This window comes from Hydra viridissima, unplaced genomic scaffold (genome assembly GCF_058129835.1).
Source record: "Hydra viridissima isolate aposymbiotic clone 2 unplaced genomic scaffold, HvirCarnegie_v1 scaffold_5, whole genome shotgun sequence".
Lineage (NCBI taxonomy): Eukaryota > Metazoa > Cnidaria > Hydrozoa > Anthoathecata > Hydridae > Hydra > Hydra viridissima.
Window position 1 is genome coordinate 14,671,460 of NW_028324304.1, and position 21,963 is coordinate 14,693,422.

At 29.9% G+C, this 21,963-nt stretch overlaps 2 protein-coding genes and 1 pseudogene across 2 annotated transcripts; 2 read left to right on the top strand and 1 right to left on the bottom strand.

Annotated features, from left to right (window-relative positions):
- Positions 1 to 1,294: 1,294 nt before the first annotated feature.
- Positions 1,295 to 2,413, top strand: LOC149888860 (uncharacterized; annotated as a pseudogene).
- Positions 2,414 to 4,596: 2,183 nt separating this feature from the next.
- Positions 4,597 to 5,728, bottom strand: LOC149888861 (embryonic polyadenylate-binding protein B-like). The gene is made up of 3 exons (XM_090086702.1): positions 5,708 to 5,728; positions 5,229 to 5,320; positions 4,597 to 5,053 (listed from the first exon to the last, which is right to left on the bottom strand). The coding sequence occupies exons 2-3, from the start codon at positions 5,254 to 5,256 to the stop codon at positions 4,698 to 4,700; spliced, it is 384 nt and encodes a 127-aa protein (XP_089942828.1). The 5' UTR covers positions 5,257 to 5,320; positions 5,708 to 5,728; the 3' UTR covers positions 4,597 to 4,697.
- Positions 5,729 to 7,222: 1,494 nt separating this feature from the next.
- Positions 7,223 to 18,093, top strand: LOC149888862 (uncharacterized). Its single transcript, XM_090086703.1, has 3 exons — positions 7,223 to 7,418; positions 9,368 to 9,414; positions 15,773 to 18,093. Exon 3 carries the CDS (start codon positions 16,477 to 16,479, stop codon positions 18,034 to 18,036), a length of 1,560 nt encoding a protein of 519 aa, XP_089942829.1. The 5' UTR covers positions 7,223 to 7,418; positions 9,368 to 9,414; positions 15,773 to 16,476; the 3' UTR covers positions 18,037 to 18,093.
- Positions 18,094 to 21,963: the final 3,870 nt, after the last annotated feature.

Below are 21,963 nucleotides of genomic sequence, written 5' to 3' on the forward strand. Positions count from 1 at the left end.
AAGAGGTTGAAAGTCTTCATTCCAAGATTTATGATGGCAAGTGCTTCAGTTATTGCTTCAAAAGTTTCACGTTCACTCACAAAAGTAGCTACAATTTGATAATCAAGATTTGTTTTGACTAACAAGAAAAACAAAGGTAATGAATATCGTGTGGTCTTATAAGTTGCATCCAAAAATACCATCTCATTCCCACATTTTTTTAACAGCTTTTTTTGCCAAAATACTTGGTATATAAACAGGAGCTCATCACTGGTATCCCTCTCTTTAGGTCGGAAAAAGATATTTACAGAGGCATCAGCTTTCTTCCATTCATTTATTTTGCTTTCCAAACGTTCCTGAATGCCTAGCAGATTTCTTTCGTTTTTTCGCGGCTATTTCATATACAAGCACGTGTATCAATTAAAGCACTCAAGTTTAGCATAATTTGTATAATTTTGCATGAATAATTTTTGCATAAATAAGTATAATTTGCAAGTGGACTTTGATCGCCTTTTGAGTGATACTTTTATCTGCTAACCGATTTTTGTACATTTAATCAATCATATGCATTAGTAAACACAATATATGTTGTCAGAAAAATCTGAACTAAGTGCTAAATATGTATACTTCCAAAACTAAAACGCATAATTTTTGGCTTTTTTTCTTCCAAAGTTTTAATAAAGTCAGCCATTATGGTAGTCAAAATACCCATTAACATATATATACATTAAAGTACCTTTGATATACTCTCTAGCCAGTGTGTGTGTGTCTCTCTCTCTCTCTCTCTCTCTCTCTCTCTCTCTCTCTATATATATATATATATATATATATATATATATATATATATATATATATATATATATATATATATATATATATATATATATATATATATATATATATATATATATATATATATATATATATATATATATATATATATATATATATATATATATATACATTAACGCACACACACATATTGATATTATATGATATACTTCAGGCAGAATAATGTGTTTGATAGAAAGTAATGTATTTCAGATAAATAGGAGTACTATTAGGCGAACCTCTTCACTGATATGTATCCAGACAAATAATTAGCCAGGGTCAAATACTTTAAATATGGCTGAAAAAATCAAAGGACTCTGCTATTTAAATCTTAGTATAGATTATTTATATTTATGATTTTATAATTTAAAAAAAAGGTTAAAATAAGATCAGTTAAAACATTTTTTCTCTTTATGTTATTTTATAGTTTGATTCAATAGATTTTTTACTGTTTTTACTTATTTCAAAAATTGTTATAAAATTCTTACTATTAATTTTAGAGGAGTTTCTCATGATTGTTGCAAAAGTAAAGCTGTAACCAATATCATAGATATTAGTGAATCACTTGGAGATAAACATGCAGAACAAGTAGCATCTGGATTGTTAAAGCATAAAATGGAGAGTGAAAGCATTGTAAGTGTAGAGCAGTTCAAGATGTCTACAGGTGGAAATCTTCTCTCTGTTACAGTTGGAGTAAATAAAATTAAGTCAAAAAGAAAGAAAGTAAATCATATCTTGTTCCAAAATATTATGGAGCTATCAAATGCATTAGAACTCTCTAAAAATAAAACCAAAAAAATCATGTTCTACTTTACACAGGAATCTAACAAGTGCTGTAGAATCGATTATTAATGTTAAAATGACAGAATTGCAGGAAACTCTGAATATCTTTAAATGGTGGTCAAAACTTCTTAACAGTTATTATTTATGTTTTCGATCCAAAAAATCATTATTCTTCCTTTGAAATATATGAAGATTCTGTTGTGAAGCAATGCTATATTCTTGCCATTGTGGAGATGGTCTTAAAGGATAATGGCAATCTCCAAAAATTGTTGGCACCTCTTCAACTTGAAGAAGTGAACTTCAGTATGGCATTTGACCTAAAGTGTGCAAAAAGTGTTTTTAGAACTTTCAAGTCACTCTGACAAGTATGCCTGTCTGTATTGTGAAGGAGAATGCTCCCTTGAAGCAGGAAAACTAAGAACGTTGGGCTCCATAGACTTATATTTTGATCAATATGTATATGGTGGAAAAAAAAGATTGAAAATGCAGGAATACAAAAATGTAATAAATCCTCATTTCATTTACTTAAAAGAAGATCAAGAAACTTTTCTTGAACATATTGTTCCGTCACCTGAGCTTCACATTATGATGGGAGTTGTGGATATGTTTGGCCAGCTTTTCAAAGCTGGTTGAAAACACATTACATATTAATGAGAGGGTATCATGGTGTAGGTTTAGATGGAAACAATCATAATTGATTTATGCCCCTGTTAGATATTTTGGAGAGGGATGTTACCTTAACTGCAGCAATCAATAATTTAACAATAAGGAATTGCTTGCATAAGTTTTCATTAGTGAAATCAGCTGTGTTTGGTTTGGAAATGGGTACAGATATTTCTGTTAAAATTGAAGATTTCAAAAGTTCATTTTTTAGTCTTCAACTATATACAAAAGATGTATTTGGCTATGACTTGACAGTTTCATGGAAAATACATATTTTAGTGTGTCACATTCTCACCTTTGTAGATTGCAATAATATTAGCATAGGTAGCTATGCAAAACAATGTGGTGAATCAGTTCATCACAAACTTTAAAAAACTTGGATGAACTATAAAAGAAACATAGGACAAAAAAGTTATGGAGAAAAGCTAAAACCTACTGTGGTAAATTTTAATTTAAACAAGCATTAACTTTTATATCATTTGGGATACAAATGTATTTATATTATGGTTTTTTTTTGTAAATGAAATAAATACTAATGGGTTATTTTGACAACCATAATGGCTGACTTTATTAAAACTTTGGAAGAAAAAAAGCCAAAAATTATGCGTTTTAGTTTTGGAAGTATACATATTTAGCACTTAGTTCAGATTTTTCTGACAACATATATTGTGTTTACTAATGCATATGATTGATTAAATGTACAAAAATCAGGAGTGGGGAGAGTTTCAACCTGGGGGTCAATTTGGAGAACAGTGAATGGCGAATTTTAGGATTTTTAGTGGGATTTTTTACAACTTTGACTTCGAATTAGAGCACTTTGCGTTAATTTTTCTGAATCAGCGTAAAATTCTCTATCATAATCAATCATAAAAAAAAAAAGGGGTGGGGGTGGGGGGGGGGGGGGAAGAAATTGCAGTAGCGCGGAAAATATGGGTTTATGTCATTCTGTATCCTCTTACTGTATAAACCTGCAATTATACATTGGTCAAGTAAACTAAAAAATTTTTAGTGTGTTGGTTGAGTAAAGTAAATTGGTGGAGTGCATTGGTCAAGTAAACTAAAAAATTTTAGTGTGTTGGTTGAGTAAAGTAAATTGGTGGAGTGCATTGGTTGAGTGAAATAAATTGGTAGAGTGTGGAGCAAGAGTGGTTCTTGAACTAACTGATCATTTAAATGGAAGTGGTAAACGTATAACAGCAGACAATTTTTTCACTAATATTTATCTTGCACATGCTTTTCTAGGACAAAAACTGTCTTACATTGGCACCATAATAAAAATAAAGGAGGAATTCCTCACAGTTTATTGCCAGGATCACAGCGACTTGTAAATTCTGGTATATTTGGTTTTCAAAACAATTCTACTATTGTTTCTTATATCTCTAAGAAAAATAAAGCTGTTATATTATTATCAAAGTTTCATAAAAATAATGAAGTTGCTATGGATCAAAATGAAAAACCATTCATTATTCTGGCTTAAAACAAGTATAAAGGTGTTGTTTACACATTAGACCAGGCTGTCAAATACCATTTGAGTCGTTTAATGAGCACTTACAATGTTTTGTAATATTTTGGATATTGCAGCATACAATGCTTTAATTTTGTTTCTGTCAATTCATCCAATTTATAAAAGGGGCTTCACATAGAAGAAGAGAGATTTTAAAAGAATTTTCTTCCAAAAAAAGAATCTTCTACACCTACAGCAACCAGTTCGATCAATACAAAGACAGCAGATTAAAAGATGTTTTATGTGTCTTCGTGTAAGTGACAGAAAAAAGTCACCTTCAAATTTTTTCATGCAATCATTCAGTTTGTAAGGCTCATAGCAAGATTGTATGTAACAGTTGTCTTGTTTAGGAAAAAAAATGTTTTAATGCATTTTTAAAAAAAATTTCTTTAATTCTTTCTAAAAAACTTTATAAAAAAACAGTTGTTGATAGTAGATAAACAATTAATATAAACAAAAATGATATTTACAAAAAGTTAGTTTTTGAGTCAGGTAGTTTCATACCCCAGCGTAAAACCCCCTGGCCATAACGAAATTTTTTCCCCGTCCTTTAAGGGTTAAAATAGTTTAATAAGAACATAAAAACTCATGGTCTTAAATCAGAAAGAAAAACTATAGTGTTAACAACATCACACTACAACTGTTTATTTCAAATTATTTGAATTAGAAAAAGTCTTAATAAAAATATTTTACAATAGCATCAAAAGCAAGCTCATCAATAGTTTTGTTACAGGTTACTGGAAATGGTTTACTTTTATTGTTATTCTGCCCAAAAGTATTTATAGCACTTAATGAACTTAGTGAAAATTTTTGAAGCTGTGAAAGTTTGCATTTGGTAAAAAGCAAAATAAAATTTTTTTAACGAGAGGATATGCTCACTTGTTTTGGTTACATTCTTTTTTTTTTTTTTTTTTTAATTTAAAACTTAAGATATACTTCAATATTTCAAATAATAAATATCTAAAATACCAAATAACATGCATCTAAAAGTATTAAAAACAGTTCGATCAAATTGTTTTATAAATTTTTCGACGAGTTGTCTACGTCTCTCTTCTTTACGTTGCGCATATGAAACATGCAAAGGTTTCGTGACAAGAACTTTCCCGTTCATTTTCCTGACAGCTTTTGAAGCTTCATCAGGCGAAGAAAAACAAATGAAACCAAAACCTTTTGAAGTTCCTCTTTCATCTCTTACTACTTTCACATTGACCACTGTTCCATAGTTGGAGAATTGCAATCGCAAGATTTCGTCATCAATTTCATCTTCTAAGTTCTTTATACAAAGATTGACACCTACGAAGAAATAAGTTTCCGTTCAAAGTGACACGTAAAATATATACAGAAACTCAAAGGTATGATAAATATTGTAAATACCAAGAGGTTACTTGGAAAATAAATAATAGAACAAAAAATTTAACGCAATCAAATTTATCAATAAAGAATTAAAATTATCTTACTTAAAAGTTACCTTTGCATTGATTAATCTTCTCTTTCATCTTGTCTTCAATTCTTTTAATATTTATTTAAGTGAAGCAATCCTGTCTTTAAACACTTGTAACTCTGATAAGAAAAAGGTTTTATTTATTTTAACACGATTTTAATGGTAAACAAACTAAAACCAGAATACATAAAATAGATATTAAACAGACAAGCAATCGATTAAAAAGCTTTTTAACACACTCCTTATCTGATTTAGCTGATTGTAACAAAATATATCATATTTATACATGGATATTATCATAAAAAATCTGCATCAAAATAAAATAATTCGGAAAGACTTAGTTGAATGTAGTGTATACTTAATATTTTTAAAAAAAGCAGACAAACATGTCGTGAGTGGTTTAAAAGTTCGAAATAAGTGGATCAAGCAGATTGCAGTTAATTGCAATGTTCTCATTTAAATGAAACGAAAATCCATAAGTTTTTTTTTTGCTAATACATTCTTACTGTAAGTCTGATATTAACAATCAAATGGGATAACGCTTCGTTTTTGTTGCTTTATTTCCTTAGTTTATTTCCGAGAACTAAGCATAACTTTCCTAGAAAAAGCTGAGTGTTTACAAAAACGTTTTTCTAGTTAAGCCTGGTTTACATCAATAACTGTATTAAAATTTAAGCTGCATTTAAAATGTGTTATGTTTACATTACTTATATGCTTATTATCATTAAATTGAATAAGGTTTTAAACTTAACATTTAAACCTGGTACAATTAATGACTAACCTGCCTACTATTGTGGTCATATACTGACTTAAGTCGATAATAAAATATCTATTTTATTCTTTTTTTTTTCCACAAATACTGTAAAATAAGGTAAATCCGTTCAAGGATGGTATACCTCGTTTATGGACGGTATATTTTGTGTTATGATGAAAACTACATAAAATTTGATTAAAACTCTTTGAAATTTTTAACATCGGGAAGGGAAATCTATACTTTATAGGATATGCAAGTACAAATGGGAGTGTTTATATATGTTATATATAAAAACGTGTTGTATATATATATATATATATATATATATATATATATATATATATATATATATATATATATAGCTAAAAAAAAGAGAGGTAAAAATTAAAAAAAAGATAGATGACAGATACAAATACAGTTTTTTAATGTGTTAAATTGTATTCCATAATTTTTGCTCATTTTTTACAGATATATGGATAAATCTTTTTTTCTCTAAAATTTCATGTTATAATTTGGGATTATCAAAAAGAGATGGAAAGCAAAGGGATGAAAAAAGGGATGAAACGATGCATAAAATAATGTAGCAAAGGTATATTAGAAACAAAAATGGTATAAACATTTTTGCTGTTTTTGATGTTAAGGGTTACAGCTGTTGTTGATTTTTGCATTATCTTTCCTTTATACAAATTTGTTTCAGAGAAGGTTTCAAATGGAAAATAAGAGTCACAGTGGATCCAGAGGTGAAAAGGAGGTTTTAAAAAAATTTTTTTTTTTTTTTTCTAGAATAGTCTTTGAAAATCATTTATTTTGAAAGCCAAATAGATTTGTGGCTAGATAAATAAAAAAAATATGTTTCGAGTTATTTTCTAAGTAAAGATATATTTAACTAACACGACAAAACGGATTCTCAGAAAACATACGTCCAGCACGCAATGATAAAATGGTCGTAGGTTTTGATTACAAAATCGGTGTCGCAATTGGACGGATACGCACATACCTATATATATATATATATAAGAAAAAAAAAATTTGACACCAATTTAAAAAAAAGTAAAAACTTAGTTAAATCTCAATGCAGGAGAGTTCATTTATTTGAAACTTTTGAAAGTGGGAAGTTCATCAATTAAAACACAATCACACCGATCTCAGTTTGGCTCATTAAAGTTCTCCTTTGGTAATTTTTCATTCTACTAAACTATTTTGAATTTTTTACTGATTTGATGTAGGTTTTTGTTTTGCTTTTTGTTTTTTATGGTTTGCTGTTGTTTGGTTCAGTGTTTTCTATGTAGCGTTGAGGTTAAACTTTCAATTTGAAATTCTTTAATGTGCTGGTTTATACAATTTCAAGAAAAAGTATTGAGACAAACACTGGTTTTGTCCATCAACCAGCTGTTCACATAAAGATCGCAGAAAAGAATACTTATAGTAAGGAAAATGGAAATATCAGAGCTCGAAACTAGCTGGTACGTCATCTGTTTTTGCTCTACTTGCGTTACTTGTTACCAAATTCTTTAACTTTTGTTTCATTGCTAGAAAAGCCGGGAAAAGTAGATGAAAAAAATGATTTCCCAGAAATGAATAGATAAAGCATAATAAAGCGAGAGTTCATAAATTGTAACAAATTTTGTAACTGAATATCAGAACATAAATATGAGAAATTTAATACCAGAAAGTTAATATTAGACAACAGTTTCAGAGAATGCTTCTTTAACTTTATGAAAAAGAGGCTGCAATATCTGCTCAATAATGAAATTTTACGTTTCCTTACTCTATCATCTCATTAGGTAAAAGCATTCCCAAAGAACCCTACAGTTCTATTTTCCCAATCTCTATTGGGAAAATTGGCTAGTACTCATTCTCCTCGCTACTTTTCTTTTAGTTTAAGACCAGCATAAATTATCATAAGTTATGCTTTTATAATATTAGTTTTAACTTTTAATTAAGAATTTGATAAATCTAGTAAATTCTATCAACAAAAATAGAAAAGAAAATTTTTGAAATTTCCATAGCTTGCTATTAAATTACGAATGTATTTTTACTTGATATTTTACCGAACCTCAAAAAATTGAGGTTACGTTTGAATTCAACTCAGGAACAAACTAAGGGAAACAGCACAAACTTATATTTTGTGTTTTCCTATTTTTGAAATAGCTTCCATTAGTTTTTTCCTAATAACAATCTCTTTTTTCGTTAAGATGTCTATTTAGATGGTGTACAAGAAACTGTACCTCTTGAGACATATTGTAAATCTATTCCTCTCCTCACGGATTACATCCTAAAAAATCTACTTGTTCGCTGAAGTATAATGAGTGACTTCATGATGTTTTTACAAAGTACACTGTTAAAGTTCTAGTTAAAAGGTAAAAAAAAAAAAAAGAAACGAGGATTATTTCGTTAATAGTTGAATGTATTTTGAACAGAAAAGTTCAATTAATAGAATAATTAAGATGCGGTTAAAATCCTTATCAGATATAAGGAAAAAAATGAAATCATTATCAGATATTAAGCTGAAATATTAGTTTTTATCCATAACTTCCGCCAAACGCCAAACATTCTAAAAGGAGAGAAACTTCGAAAAAGAGTTAGAACTTTCAAAAACTACCAATAGTTCCGATCATTTTTTGAAACTTCGTTAAAAAACATGAAACAGCTCTTTTAAAAACCCCATAAATGAATATTTTTCAGAAATTACCTTTTTTGCCCAAATTGATTTTTTAGAGGTAGACACAACTTTAACGAAAAACAACATAAATCAGTTTCATAAGTTCCTAAATTATTCTTTAAAAGCCTTTTTTTTTTTAAAAAAAAAAAAAAAAAAAAAAAACCATCAGCCAGTTATGAATTTTCTGCCGAAAAAAACATTTTTGGTTCGCGAATTTTTACGATTTTAACTTTGTTGCTTTTTTAAACAAAACTTGAAAAGAAAACGAGTTCGGACGATAGGAGTTTTAACGTCAGTTCATCAGCGCAGATTAAAAAGAGGAAAAGAGTTGCATTATTCATAAATTGCTAAAGTTTCTTTTAAAATAGTTACTGTAGGAAAGATGGATTATTGCTATCTTTCCAGACCCCGTAAGTTAAGCCACTTAAACAGTCAATTAAATTTCTAATTGAAGGATATTTAAAAGAATATTCCATCAAAAAGAGGTTTACTTGGAAAAAGGTTTACTGGGAAAACAACTTTATTACATTTTCAAACCGTTTGTGTTCAACGACTGATAGGGTTTCTGAAATATCTGAATTGGAGTATATCAAACGGAATATTTGACTTCTAAAACTCCGATAATTTTGTCGCAGCGCCGGTTTCCTTACACTCGTTTGTTTATCGCGAAAACATTTTGTTGATGTATTCAAGAGCGTTTTAATGAAATTTATCGTCACCAATTTTCTTTTTTGACTTTCTTTTTCACAGGACAATTTTAGAAGACGAAGCTGTCATGGAGAACGATGATATTAAGGGTAACTACATATTTTTAATGTTTCCCACTCGAGTGATTTAAGGCCAGTCTGAGGTAATTTCATTTTTTTTTTCTCATTTTTTTGTTTAAACTATGTGGCCATTGCCACAATGGCCACATAATTTAAATTTAACGGTAGCCACGTTAGTTTTGGGTTTTTTCGCCAAAGGAATATTTCTAAAAATTTAAATTTGTCTGCTACAATTTACGGATTTTGGCAATAGAGATTCCTGCCATGGCCGCAACAGTTCTTATTATACGTTACCGACGTTTTATTCAATCAATAAATGCTGTGAAAAAGTATTAAAATATCGATCTTTTATCGAAATTTCAACCGTGAAAATAATATTTGGCCACACAGTTACAAATTCCTGGATCCGCACTCCAAAGTATTCCATGCTTTTTGAGAATATTGCTCAGAAAATCCTTTTCTTGCTTCACCAACCAAACTTTACCAACCAAACTTCACTAACTCTTTTTATGGACAATTCACTAGATTTTCTGTAAAAGTATCTTTTTTCGATTGTAAAGAAACTGGGAACAAAAACCTTCATACCATTCCTTTTTTTGAAAATGATGGATTTTTTTCAGCCTCCTAAAATTTCAGCTGTATGTATGTATGTATGTATGTATGTATGTATGTATGTATGTATGTATGTATGTATGTATGTATGTATGTATGTATGTATGTATGTATGTATGTATGTATGTATGTATGTATGTATGTATGTATGTATGTATGTATGTATGTATGTATGTATGTATGTATGTATGTATGTATGTATGTATGTATGTATGTATGTATGTATGTATGTATGTATGTATGTATGTATGTATGTATGTATGTATGTATGTACCTACAAGTATTTATATTTTAAAGGTTTTAAGATATACTAAGTTAAAATATGCCAAGTATTATACACATGTGCCCCTAAAAAATTTTTAAAGATAAAAAAAAATACACAAAATATATAAAAAAAGGCCAAAGCACTATAGGGTAGAAAAATCTTTTTTTACCTAAAACATACATTTTCGAAATTTATTTTTTCTAATGGTGATTTTCTGTCGCAAATCTTTCAAGCCCTTTCATCAGCGAAAGCATTAAGAAATTTTTCAGATTTAAATTCACACTTGTAATTAATTTAAAAAAAAGACATTTATGGCATTATTCCATTTAATTCAGTTGCTATATTTAAACTGTTATATTTAAATTTAATTTATTTGTTGAATTTTATTTGTATTAAATTTTATTTGTATTAAACTTTATTTATAGTAAACTTTGTTTATATTAACTTTTTTAATATAAATTTATGTATACTTAAATTTGGTTTAGTTTACAGTCTTAATATTTAAAAGATATATAATAAAAACTGAACGCTTGACAGGACTCAAAGTTCGTTGCCTTAATTTTTTTTTTGCCACCCTCATGCGTTGCACGTTTTCAACCCTCCTCCCCTCTGCCCCTCACCCAAACGCCGTAAATGCATAAGCTCGGTTATCATGGATTACGATACTGCCAACCTAGCTGACCCAACAACGCCACTTATATGGGGTGATAGCGTACACATCAAGGTACCCTGTGATGCAAATTTTGAAATCATTATATTTTGTCGGCGGAAAATAAAACTTCATTTGAGTGTTCAAATTGAGTGAAACTTTGACTTCATAGTGCGCCAATAAAAATACCTGTAGAATGAGAACCACTCAATATAATTTGATAAAATTTGGTGCAAATGTTGCCTATAGCCACACTAAATTTTGGATAAAATTTGAGTCGGATTGGTTAACGGGTTACGGATGGCAGTTTCAGTTTAAATTTTGTTTGTTTTTTGTTACTTATACCTCAAAACGTTACCGATTGCTGTGATATTCGGTCACTATTTTCAAAATTATGGTTATATGAGTGTTCTACTACGCAATACCAACTGTTTTAATTATAATTGTTTAATTGCTACATGTACCATTTTAATTTTATAGACCAAAATATTGGTTTGCTATTTAAAGCGTGGTTTGACTTGCCTTATGTCTAGCGTGAAAATCTCGGCATTTCCCAAGGTATAAACTACTGCCAAAGTGCAAATAAACCCTAAAAAAAGTGAAAAACCTGGTCGAAGGACTACCAGTTGGTAAAAAAAAAAAAAAAAAAAAAATACATCTCTGTTAAAATATTTTTATTGACTCTTGAAACCTCCTTAAATAGATTTACTTTCAAAATTAAGTGATAAAGTAGCTAATAGATATTAAATAACCAATAACTTACCATTAAAGTCCTTATTTTTTTACATTATGTTACCATTAAATCGGATTACAATTTAAGAAATGTTTTTTGATTTTCTCCACAAAAAACTTATTAAAATATTTAACAACAACTATTTTTAAGTATAATATCAAAATTCATAATTTTTGAATTAACAGCATTTAAGGATAAAGTTGGTTAAAATGTTCATTAAAAACCGTAAGCTATGATTTTCTGCTGTTTATCTCTGATAACTCAAATCATGCGAGCAGTTCTTTAAAGATGCTTACATTTTAGATCAGTAATGCAGCACAACAATCTTTCTTTGTACTCTGGTTTGATTATTATTTCGCTTATACCTTGACCAATGTTGATAAAAATCTTGATAAGCGGTTACGACAGTTTGTTCACTATAAGGCCTCAGGGGGGATCCTTTATGGCTGATGAAATCCTTGATGAGGTAGAAGAAGGTGTGAATTTTAGGTGTTACGCTTACATCAGTTATCATTAAGTAACACCATTTGAAATTTTCAATTCTTTTAGCGAAGTCCGGCTGTAGGATGAATCCGAAACAAGCTTTGACAACTAAATTGAAACTTTTAAATGCTTCAGTTATGTGAAAGATGTTGGAAGCCAAGTTTGTATCAGTAAGTTGGTGCAGCACATCCACATTTTTAAGAAGCTTTCTGCATTCATTTCCGTCGAACTGCCCCCCATGATAGGGCTAAGTTGAATGTGGAAAGCAGCTGGCCACTTTACAGCTTCTACCCAAGCAGTTTTAAGGATCTTGAAAAGATGACTGACAACTCCTATGAGGAGATCCAATTCCATTGGTGGGATGATTTCCAAGATCAAAACATTTTCAGGCCCGTTGATGATTGGCTTTTGAATGAAATTGACGAACAGCTTTGCATTAGCAACATGTCCGCCAGATTGCTGAAAAGGCTCGCGGCTAGATTGAGCCCAGTGTTCGCAAGTTTCAAGATTCGGCAAGACACTTAGATTTGACGTCACACCATGTGCAAGGGTGCGTACTTGAATGAGTTTGAAGACCGCAAATTAAATTTGCAACTTTCATATCACAAGCCAAAATTAGTTTAAGCCCGTTTGCATTAATTAGTGACCAGATTTGTTCAACATTGAAGTGAGTTTCTGGCAAGTCTTCTGATACCGCAACAAGAATTTGTCACTTGACTCCATTGTCTTTACCAGTCCTTTGAGTGAGAGGCTGTTTTTGTGGCGGTGAGCTGGTTTCATCTTTGAACGCAGTATTGAAAATCCTTAGACAAAATTTGAGAAAACCTTTACCACCATCAGTTCCGAGTTTAATAAAATAGCTACCAGAAATTTTGCGAGATTGAATAACATGATTCACAAGACTTGACAAATGATTGCAGTGAGCAACAGCCCAAACTGTGCCAGAATCTCCTTTTTCTTCTGTGATTTTTAAGTCACTACAGGTGAAGAAATCACTTAAGTGTTGACCTGCTCTTAGGAAATTCATGTAAAAATTTGGCTCTACCACCTTGTTGCTTGATATTTTGTTTACAGTTCTGACCATTTTTTTAGTCCGTTGTTTGACAAGCCCGTATTTAATTGTACATTTACAAAAGCTAGAGTGGTCAATTTTGGAGCGCTTGATGGTGGCTGAACGCTTGATGGTGGCTGGGCACAATATTTATTATAAACTTTGTTTAGGACGTTTGTTAAAGCTTTTAAATTATTCGTTTTTAAAGAGATTAGAAACTGTCAAAAATATGTTTCCTGAAATCTACCTAGCATCATTTCTTAATAGTCAAGACTTTCTTTCAATATATGCATGTAAAAATTATTTACGTATAAATATTTACCAGGGGTTATTGAAAGTGGAGGCCCGCCGGATGCTTTAGCAAGTCGAATATTTCCTACCGGGGATAATTCTTTATTGGAAATAACTCGAGATGCAAATTTTTCGGCTGCTTTGCGATCTTTTGCTGCTAAAGATTTTCCCTGTACTTTATTTGAGAGCAAATTTGGTGTGGCAAACCTTTTCCTAAAGGGCTGAGGCATGTGCTGCAGTGCACACTTGGTTCTTTGTCAATGGTAGTTTCCTCTTCAAGAGGATGTTTTCTTGCAGCTTTGAACAACCAATTTAGCAGATTAGGCAATGAGACGTCCTGCCTCATGTTTCAAATCTCAACTGTATTGACTTGAAATCAAACAAAGGGGGGAGTGCAACTTCTTCCCCCTGTTTTTTCCTGCGCAAGTAGTTATGCACGATTCGCAGAGTCCTTGTAGTACCTGAGAATCACTGATACTGATCTTGGTCTTGTATAGTTAGCATATTCGATCTGCTAGGAAAACAGTTAGCTGTCTTAACCATTTTTTCAGACAGATCAAGCACACAAACTTTCGATTTTCATCATGAATCTTTGCTTGATTTGGCATTGTGTTAATTCACTTGATCTAACTTTACTAAATCAAACTCTGTCTTTTACAAAATTTAACCTAAATTTATGTTTGATAACAATCCACTTAACAAACTTACAATTATTAACATACTTATAATTATTTATATTATTGATACTTGTTAACAATTGTTAATGACACTTGTTAACAATTACAATTTTTAACATACTTATAACTATTTAAATTAATGATACTTGTCAATGACAATTTAGAAGAGATCTTATTTGATGAGACAGTACTACAAACGATTTTTACTGCTCTTCAAAGAACTATTCTGCCCTTCATCACATTTTTCTCTATTCAAAAACTATTACACTTTTAGAAAACTTTTAATAGAGATTTTCTCTTTTTGTGTCTCTGAAATTCTTTTTATAAAATTTTTAAAACTTTTGTTTCAAAAAAACCCCAATCTGTAAAGATTGATTTTCCTCAGACTGGCCCTCCGAACTTTTTATCGGTCAGTTATCTAAGTTATCTAAATTTTTTAAGCCAACTTTTTTAGTCAATATAACAAATATTTGCTTTTTTCACAGTTTTTCTGTTTTAACAGAAATAAATTTTTTTTATTTTATATGTAAGTATCCTTAGAAAAGCTTTTCAATCATTTTTTAGTGTGTTTTTGCATTTTGGCAGTAGTTTATATCTTGGGAAATGCCGAGATTTTTACGATAGGTATAAGGCAAGTCAAACCACGCTTTAAATAGCAAACCAATATTTTGGTCTATAAAATTAAAATGGTACATGTAGCAATTAAACAGTTATAATAAAAACTGTTGGTATTGCATAGTAGAACACTCATATAACCATAATTTTGAAAATAGTGACCAAATATCACAGCAATCGGTAACGTTTTGAGGTATAAGTAACAAAAAACAAACAAAATTTAAACTGAAACTGCCATCCGTAACCCGTTAACCAATCCGACTCAAATTTTATCCAAAATTTAGTGTGGCTATAGGCAACATTTGCACCAAATTTTATCAAATTATATTGAGTGGTTCTCATTCTACAGGTATTTTTATTGGCGCACTATGAAGTCAAAATTTCACTCAATTTGAGCACTCAAATGAAGTTTTACTTTCCGCGGACAAAATATAATGATCTAAAAATTTGCATCACAGGGTACCTTGATGTGTACGCTATCACCCCATATAAGTAGCGTTGTTGGGTCAGCTAGGTTGGCAGTATCGTGATCCATGATAACCGAGTAAGATTCTTACGTAAAGAAAGTTTTTCAACTTTTTAAAAATCTTTTTTTTATTCAGAAATTCGATTTCGATTTCGAAAGGATGATAATTTTACTGCAAGATTCTCAAATTAATGTTAAAAATATTCCACTGGGAGAATTTTACGTGTGAAACACTTTTTTCTAAAAAAAAACTGTGATTGCTTTAAATACCGTTTATAACTGAAATAGTTTAGAAATAAAACTAATTCATAAATAAAATATTTCACCGTAGCAACAGCAAGCGCATCCAAAAAATACATTAAGAAGTTTGTAATAATTTTTTTTTTATATATATATCACGTTGATTTAATTTGTTATGTTTCTCCTATCAAAAACAAAAAGAAATGGGTGAAAAAAGTAGTGAAAAAATGAGCGCTCTAAGTAATTTTTAAACAATCCTCAACAAAGTTATAGCGCGATTAAAAAGAAAATGTTTTTGTATTTTAGAAATATTATCTCGACGCTCAATTTTAATTGTCCCACCGCCGTCAAAAGCGTTCTTTTCACGTGATGATGAACTTAGTCTAATTCATAAACACGTTTGCGAAACAAACAATTCGGGTAAATTAACCACGGTTTTAGCTAGAATGTCTGGAGTAGGAAAAACTCAGCTCGCTAGAAAGTATGCAGCAGTTTACAACAAGTATTTTGATATTGTTGTGTTGGTGGATGCAGCATTAGACAAAATACAAGTTTCTATGACTAATCTCTGTCACCTATTAGGGCTAAGCATAAACAATTCTCAAGGCGATCCGTTCGATATTGAAGTAATTTCTAGAAAAATACATCACTATTTTGAAAGAGTAAAAACCTTATAAATCTTTGACAACGTAGATGATGAAAGTATAGAGAATTTTGAAAAATACGTGTCGAATAAAAAAAATGCATTTACTTTGGTAACCTCACAATCGAAATCATGGTCTACTAATATTCATCAAGTGCAAGTTAATTCTTTCTCGCATCAAGATGCGCTTCTTTTCGCAAAAAGAAATATTAAAGAAATATTAACAAACGATGACGAAAACCTCAAAGAAATAACCAAAGTGCTTCGATATCATCCACTCGCGATTGATCAAGCTATTCTCTATATAAATAACAACAGCATTTCTTTGCAGGAATATTTGGATCTTTTTCGATCATACCCGATTGAAATGCTCGAGGAAGGTATCCCCACCGATGCGGAAACAAAGTCTGCAATAACATCAATTAGCATAGTATTAAATAAAATAGAAACGTTGAATGAAAAATCACTAGAACTTTTAAACCATTTATTGTATTGCGATGGTCAACAAATTACAAAAAGATTTATTCACAGTATTTCAAAATACCTGCAAACAAACGAAGAGTTTTTGATTAATCAAGCAATAGGATTATTGGTAAGTTATTCTTTACTTGATCGTTTCGACGATAACAGTTTCGCGATGCACGAAATGGTACAGTTAGCGTGTAAATGTTATCAAAAATGCAAAGAAGTAACAGAAATATCCAACGAAAACATCGTCAATTTTTTAAAATTGCAGTTTGAAGACGTAAAGGAACATGTTGACGATGGGAAGCATTTCTATAACCATTTTATTCACATGTTTCGTAATAACAAATCAAAAATGTGTGAAGAGTTCCATCAACAGAGTGAGAAAATCCGAACATTCCTATCAAATAAAGGTTTTTTTCAAGAAGCAATAAACATACTTGATGCCATTCAAAACTATAACACAAAATATTATGGAGCTGAGAATGAAATAACTTTAGATACAAAAGATAGTATAGCAAGCTGTTTGTATAGAATGGGAAAATATGATGAAGCTTTGGAAATTTATTATCAAGTTGATAAAGTTAAAATTGATATTTTAGGAATCAATCATCCATCAAAATTGAATACAAAAAGTAATATAGCAAGCTGTTTCAGTAGAATGGGAAAGTATAATGAAGCTTTGGAAATCTATTATCAAGTTGATAAAGTACTGACTGATAGTTTAGGAATCAATTACCCATCAATATTGGGTACACAAAGTAATATAGCAAACTGTTTGGATGAAATGGGAAAATGTTATGAAGCTTTAGAAATTTATTACCAAGTTGATAAAATACAAACTGATAGTTTAGGAATCAATCATCCATCAACATTGGGCACAAAAAGTAATATAGCAACCTGTTTGGATGAAATGGGAAAATATAATGAAGCTTTAGAAATTTATTATCAAGTTAATCAAATGCAAACTGATATTTTAGGAATCAATCATCCATCAACATTGGGTACAAAAAATAATATAGCAACCTGTTTGAATGAAATGGAAAAATATAATGAAGCTTTAGAAATTTATTATCAAGTTAATCAAATGCAAACTGATATTTTAGGAATCAACCATCCATCAACATTGAATACAAAAAGTAATATAGCAATCTGTTTGAGTAGAATGGGAAAATATAAAGAAGCTTTAGAAATTTATTATCAAGTTGATAAAATACAAACTAATAGTTTCGGAACCAACCATCCATCAACATTGGATACAAAACTTAACATAGCAAACTGTTTGTATGGAATGGGAAAATATAATAAAGCTTTAGAAATTGCTCATCAAGTTGATAAAATACAAACTTATATTTTAGAAACTAATCATCCATCAACATTTCGCACAAAAACTTACTTAATAAACTGTTTAAAAAATATGAAAGAGAGAGAAATGGAAAATCAAAGTTGTCAACTATTTTAGATTTTCATTTTCCGAAAACCCGGTTGTTAAATTATTATTAACATGCATATGATTTTTTTATATATCTTTTTATCGGAAGTTCTTCGTCAAATGTACGATAAAAAGTATTTTGATGATAAAAAGAATTTAACTAAGTAAAAGTATGATGTCTGAAACATTTAAGTCGAACTTTGAAAACTGCCTACTCACTTATGACCAAAAATGAAATACTAAAGATTTTATAAGTTGTGGCGCGACCGTCTGGCAACACTGCTCGACAGCAACTGAGCGACGATTTTGATTGGTTCCAAGAATACAACCCCTTTGATTAGTTATTTCAGTTAGACAACAAAAATAATTACAAAAATAAATGTGAAAAAAAAATTTTTGAAAACTGTACTTCATCTTATAAATCGACAGAAAGGGTAAGACTTTAAAAACAGCATTTCTAACAAAATTAATGGTGTTCTGAAGAAGTTAGACGATGTTCGAGACCGAATTCGGTGATCGAAGTTGGTTAAATAAAGATTTTTCAATTTTGATTCCACTTTAACAAAAGTTAATGGTGGTTTCCGAAGTCTGAAAAAATTAAAAATCCTTTAAACTTTGTAAACTTCGCTTTGTATCGCTTCGTTTATTATCGATTTTTGAAATCGTCTATGTTTTTTTCCCACCCTTAGATTACGAAGCATCAAAAGTCGTCTAAGTTTTTCTCCCACCCTTAGATTAGAGAATATCAAAAATCATTTAGTAAAAAACTTTTTTTCATTGATATTATAAATTTAAAAAGTTTTAAAAAGTGTTGTTTTGAATCTCTTAAACCACCCCCTTGTCTTTTGTGCACTATTATGAATTTTACTTATGTGCTCCAGCCTAGGGTTAGGACTATTGTAATTGTAATGAAAACAATAACAGTAATAATAATTATTGTTGTTGCATTAACTTAATTTAGAAACAATAACAATACTTGTGATTTACAACAATTGTAATTCTGTAATACAATAACAATAAATATTGTGTATTTCAATTAATCTTTATAAAACAATAACAATATCTGAAAAAAAATCTATTGTAATGACCCACTACAATAACAATAAATATTGTATTGTAGTTCGTCTTTGTAATACAATAACAATATATTGTTATTGTAATTTAAAAAATTATTTTATTGTCAAAATTTAATAAATGTTTTAATAGTCCAGTTGCCAACTTTATACCCTTGTACCCTTGAAATAGGTTACAACTAATATTTAATGATTGATTCTATTTTACTGAAACATAATGGGAGGGGGAAGGGGTGCCAGAATGGTAAATTGGGCAACTTTAAATAGTAAGGCTATCATCAGACAGACAATATTTTGCGGCCATTTAGAGCTTAGAAATATATAACAAGATAGGTGATGCGAAATCTAAATATGTAAAAAATAAAATTTGCAATATATTTCAAATCCGTAAATAAAAAATAGCAAAAATAATAGTAAGTTCGTCAGAGATGAATATACGTTAAAATATGTTAGCTTTTCTACTTTAATGTAAAGTAATACACTACAATAGTTATTGTAATTGTTTTCATCAAAACAATACAATAGCTATTGTAATTTTAATTCATTAAAACAAAACAATACCATAGTTCTCGAATTTTATTGTATTGTTAGAAAAAAAAAAACAATACAATACTTATTGTACTTGTTTTTCATCACAACATTACAATACCAAAATAAAATTTTTTTATTGTTTCTGTAATATTACAATACAATATTATTGTATTGTAATGTGTAATTGTATTTAATTTTTACAATTACAATTACAATAGTCCTAACCCTACTCCAGCCTAAGAATTTTTAAATTAAAGATAAGAGGAATGGGGAGGGGAGGGGGGGAGCTGAATATAGGTTGTTAAACATCATTTGATAAATTAAGAATCTAACCTGTTTAAACAATAAAGATTTTCTATAAAATGCCTAAAAGAGATAAGTAATGATTGTTTACTCACTTTTAAAATAACTAAAAATAATTAACCCCTTGATTACTTTTCTGAACCCCTGACTCCCACCTTATAGATAAGAGTAGAAGAGACCGGGGCTAGTTGCAACAAAATTTAAAAAACAGCAGTTACCTCCTTAAACTTTAGTATTTTTGAAATTTTTTTTCAGGGTTATAAAATAGATCTTAATGACATATTAATCCAACATTGATAAATATAATATAAAACTTAGCTATTCCGCAATAGTGAAACAAAAATAAAAAAAAAGATGTTGCAACTTACCACGCATCGGGGCAAGTTGCAACAGTGAACGGGGTAAGTTGCAACATAATACTCTAAAAGTATAAGCCTTGCAGAATTCACAGAAAAATTACCAGTTAATCTGTAATTTCTATTTGGCAACAAAAATTTTATAATTACAATAAAATAAAGTAGTATTTTCGTTGAGCTGCAATAAAATTTATTATGCTACACTTCACATATACCTGACTTGTTTAGTAAACTAAAAACTGTTTTTGAAAAAAAAAAAAAAAAAACTCAGTTATGTATTGCATCCAATTAACATTTTTCAAACTCAGGGATATTGATAATCTTTAAGAATTTCATCCTTTAGTCTCATACTAAGTGTTTGCTTTAATTATTACATTTAAACTATTTTTCTTTCTGATTTTAGAGTTTACAAAGTCTTTAAAACTTTCATATCTAAGTCCTTGCATCAGTGCTTCAAACATGGTTTCAGTAAAGGTCGATCAAAAGATCAAACAACGTCACGAAGAGCCTTTCATCTACTTTAAACCATGTCTTGGATCAGTATGGACATGTCTTAGACTTTCATGCCAAATTTGTTGCACTTGGTAAACGGCTTTCAGAAGACTTTTGATCTCTACTGTTTCTATTCCCATAGATCAAAGATCTTTAGTCGAAATAGTTGTTCATAGTCGATGTTATGATTTGGTCATAGTCGATGTTATGATTTGGTCTGCTATTTGTAGAAAAGGGGTGGGAAAGCTCTATATTGTTGAAGGAATGTTGAATCATGTGTAGTATAAAAACAATCTAGAACAGAAATTGTTGCCCTAACTAGCGAAATGGTTTTGTCCAGGTAAAAAAAAAATCTTTATGAAAGATGGGGCAACATGCCATAGGTCTAAATTAATTTTAAAAAATTGTTTTTTATTGGAATATTCCATTGTTAAATTGGCCTGGTTACCTTAATCCGATGGAGAACGTAAATGAGTATATCACAAATAAAGTTGTTTTGATCGAAAAAATTATCAATCACTGGAATTAAAACTAAATTCTCCATAAAATTGAAAAATGTATTTAAAGCATGCCGAAAAGAGTAAAAGCTGTCATAGAGGCAAAAGTTGAAGTAACTAAATTTGTTTGACTCAACTTTTTAGCTTTTTTTCAACAAAACATGTTATCAAAAGTAAATAATACATTGCTTGTCATTAGAAATCCCATTTTTGAAAATTTTGATAACTTTTAAGTCGAAAAATTACGAACTACCATTAAAAGTTCATATCTTCCTACAGTTTTCAAGAAAAACTTAGGGTAGCCATAACAAGTTATCATACGGCTGTACTTACTGATCAATTCGAGACCAATACTATTTGAATCTGCGAAACAGTAGAACATTTTCGACCAATTGTAATGCCAAATATCGCCATGAAACCAACACCTCATGGGTGTGGTTTCTACAATCCAAAATGTTTGGTCAAACTAAAATTTTTTCGAGTTTCTTATTTAAAAAAACAAATTCTCCATTCAGGCGATCTGTGTTGGATGGTCTTGTGTAAAGCGATATTGCAACAAATTTATTTTCAATTGCTTTTTTTTTTTTCGTTAAATACCGTGGCAGCTGCCTGTGCAACTAGATCACTTGTTCCTTGAGCAACTTTTGGAATGGCGAAAAGTTTTTACCTATTTTTCCGAAACAATGGCAATTCGATCTTCTTTCT

Coding starts and splice junctions, on each gene's coding strand:
- LOC149888861 (XM_090086702.1), bottom strand. CDS start 5,256: ATGAAAGAGAAGATTAATCAATGCAAAG. Junction 5,054..5,228: donor GAAGATTAATCAATGCAAAG/GTAACTTTTAAG, acceptor ATTTCTTCGTAG/GTGTCAATCTTTGTATAAAG.
- LOC149888862 (XM_090086703.1), top strand. CDS start 16,477: ATGCTCGAGGAAGGTATCCCCACCGATGCGGAAACAAAGTCTGCAATA.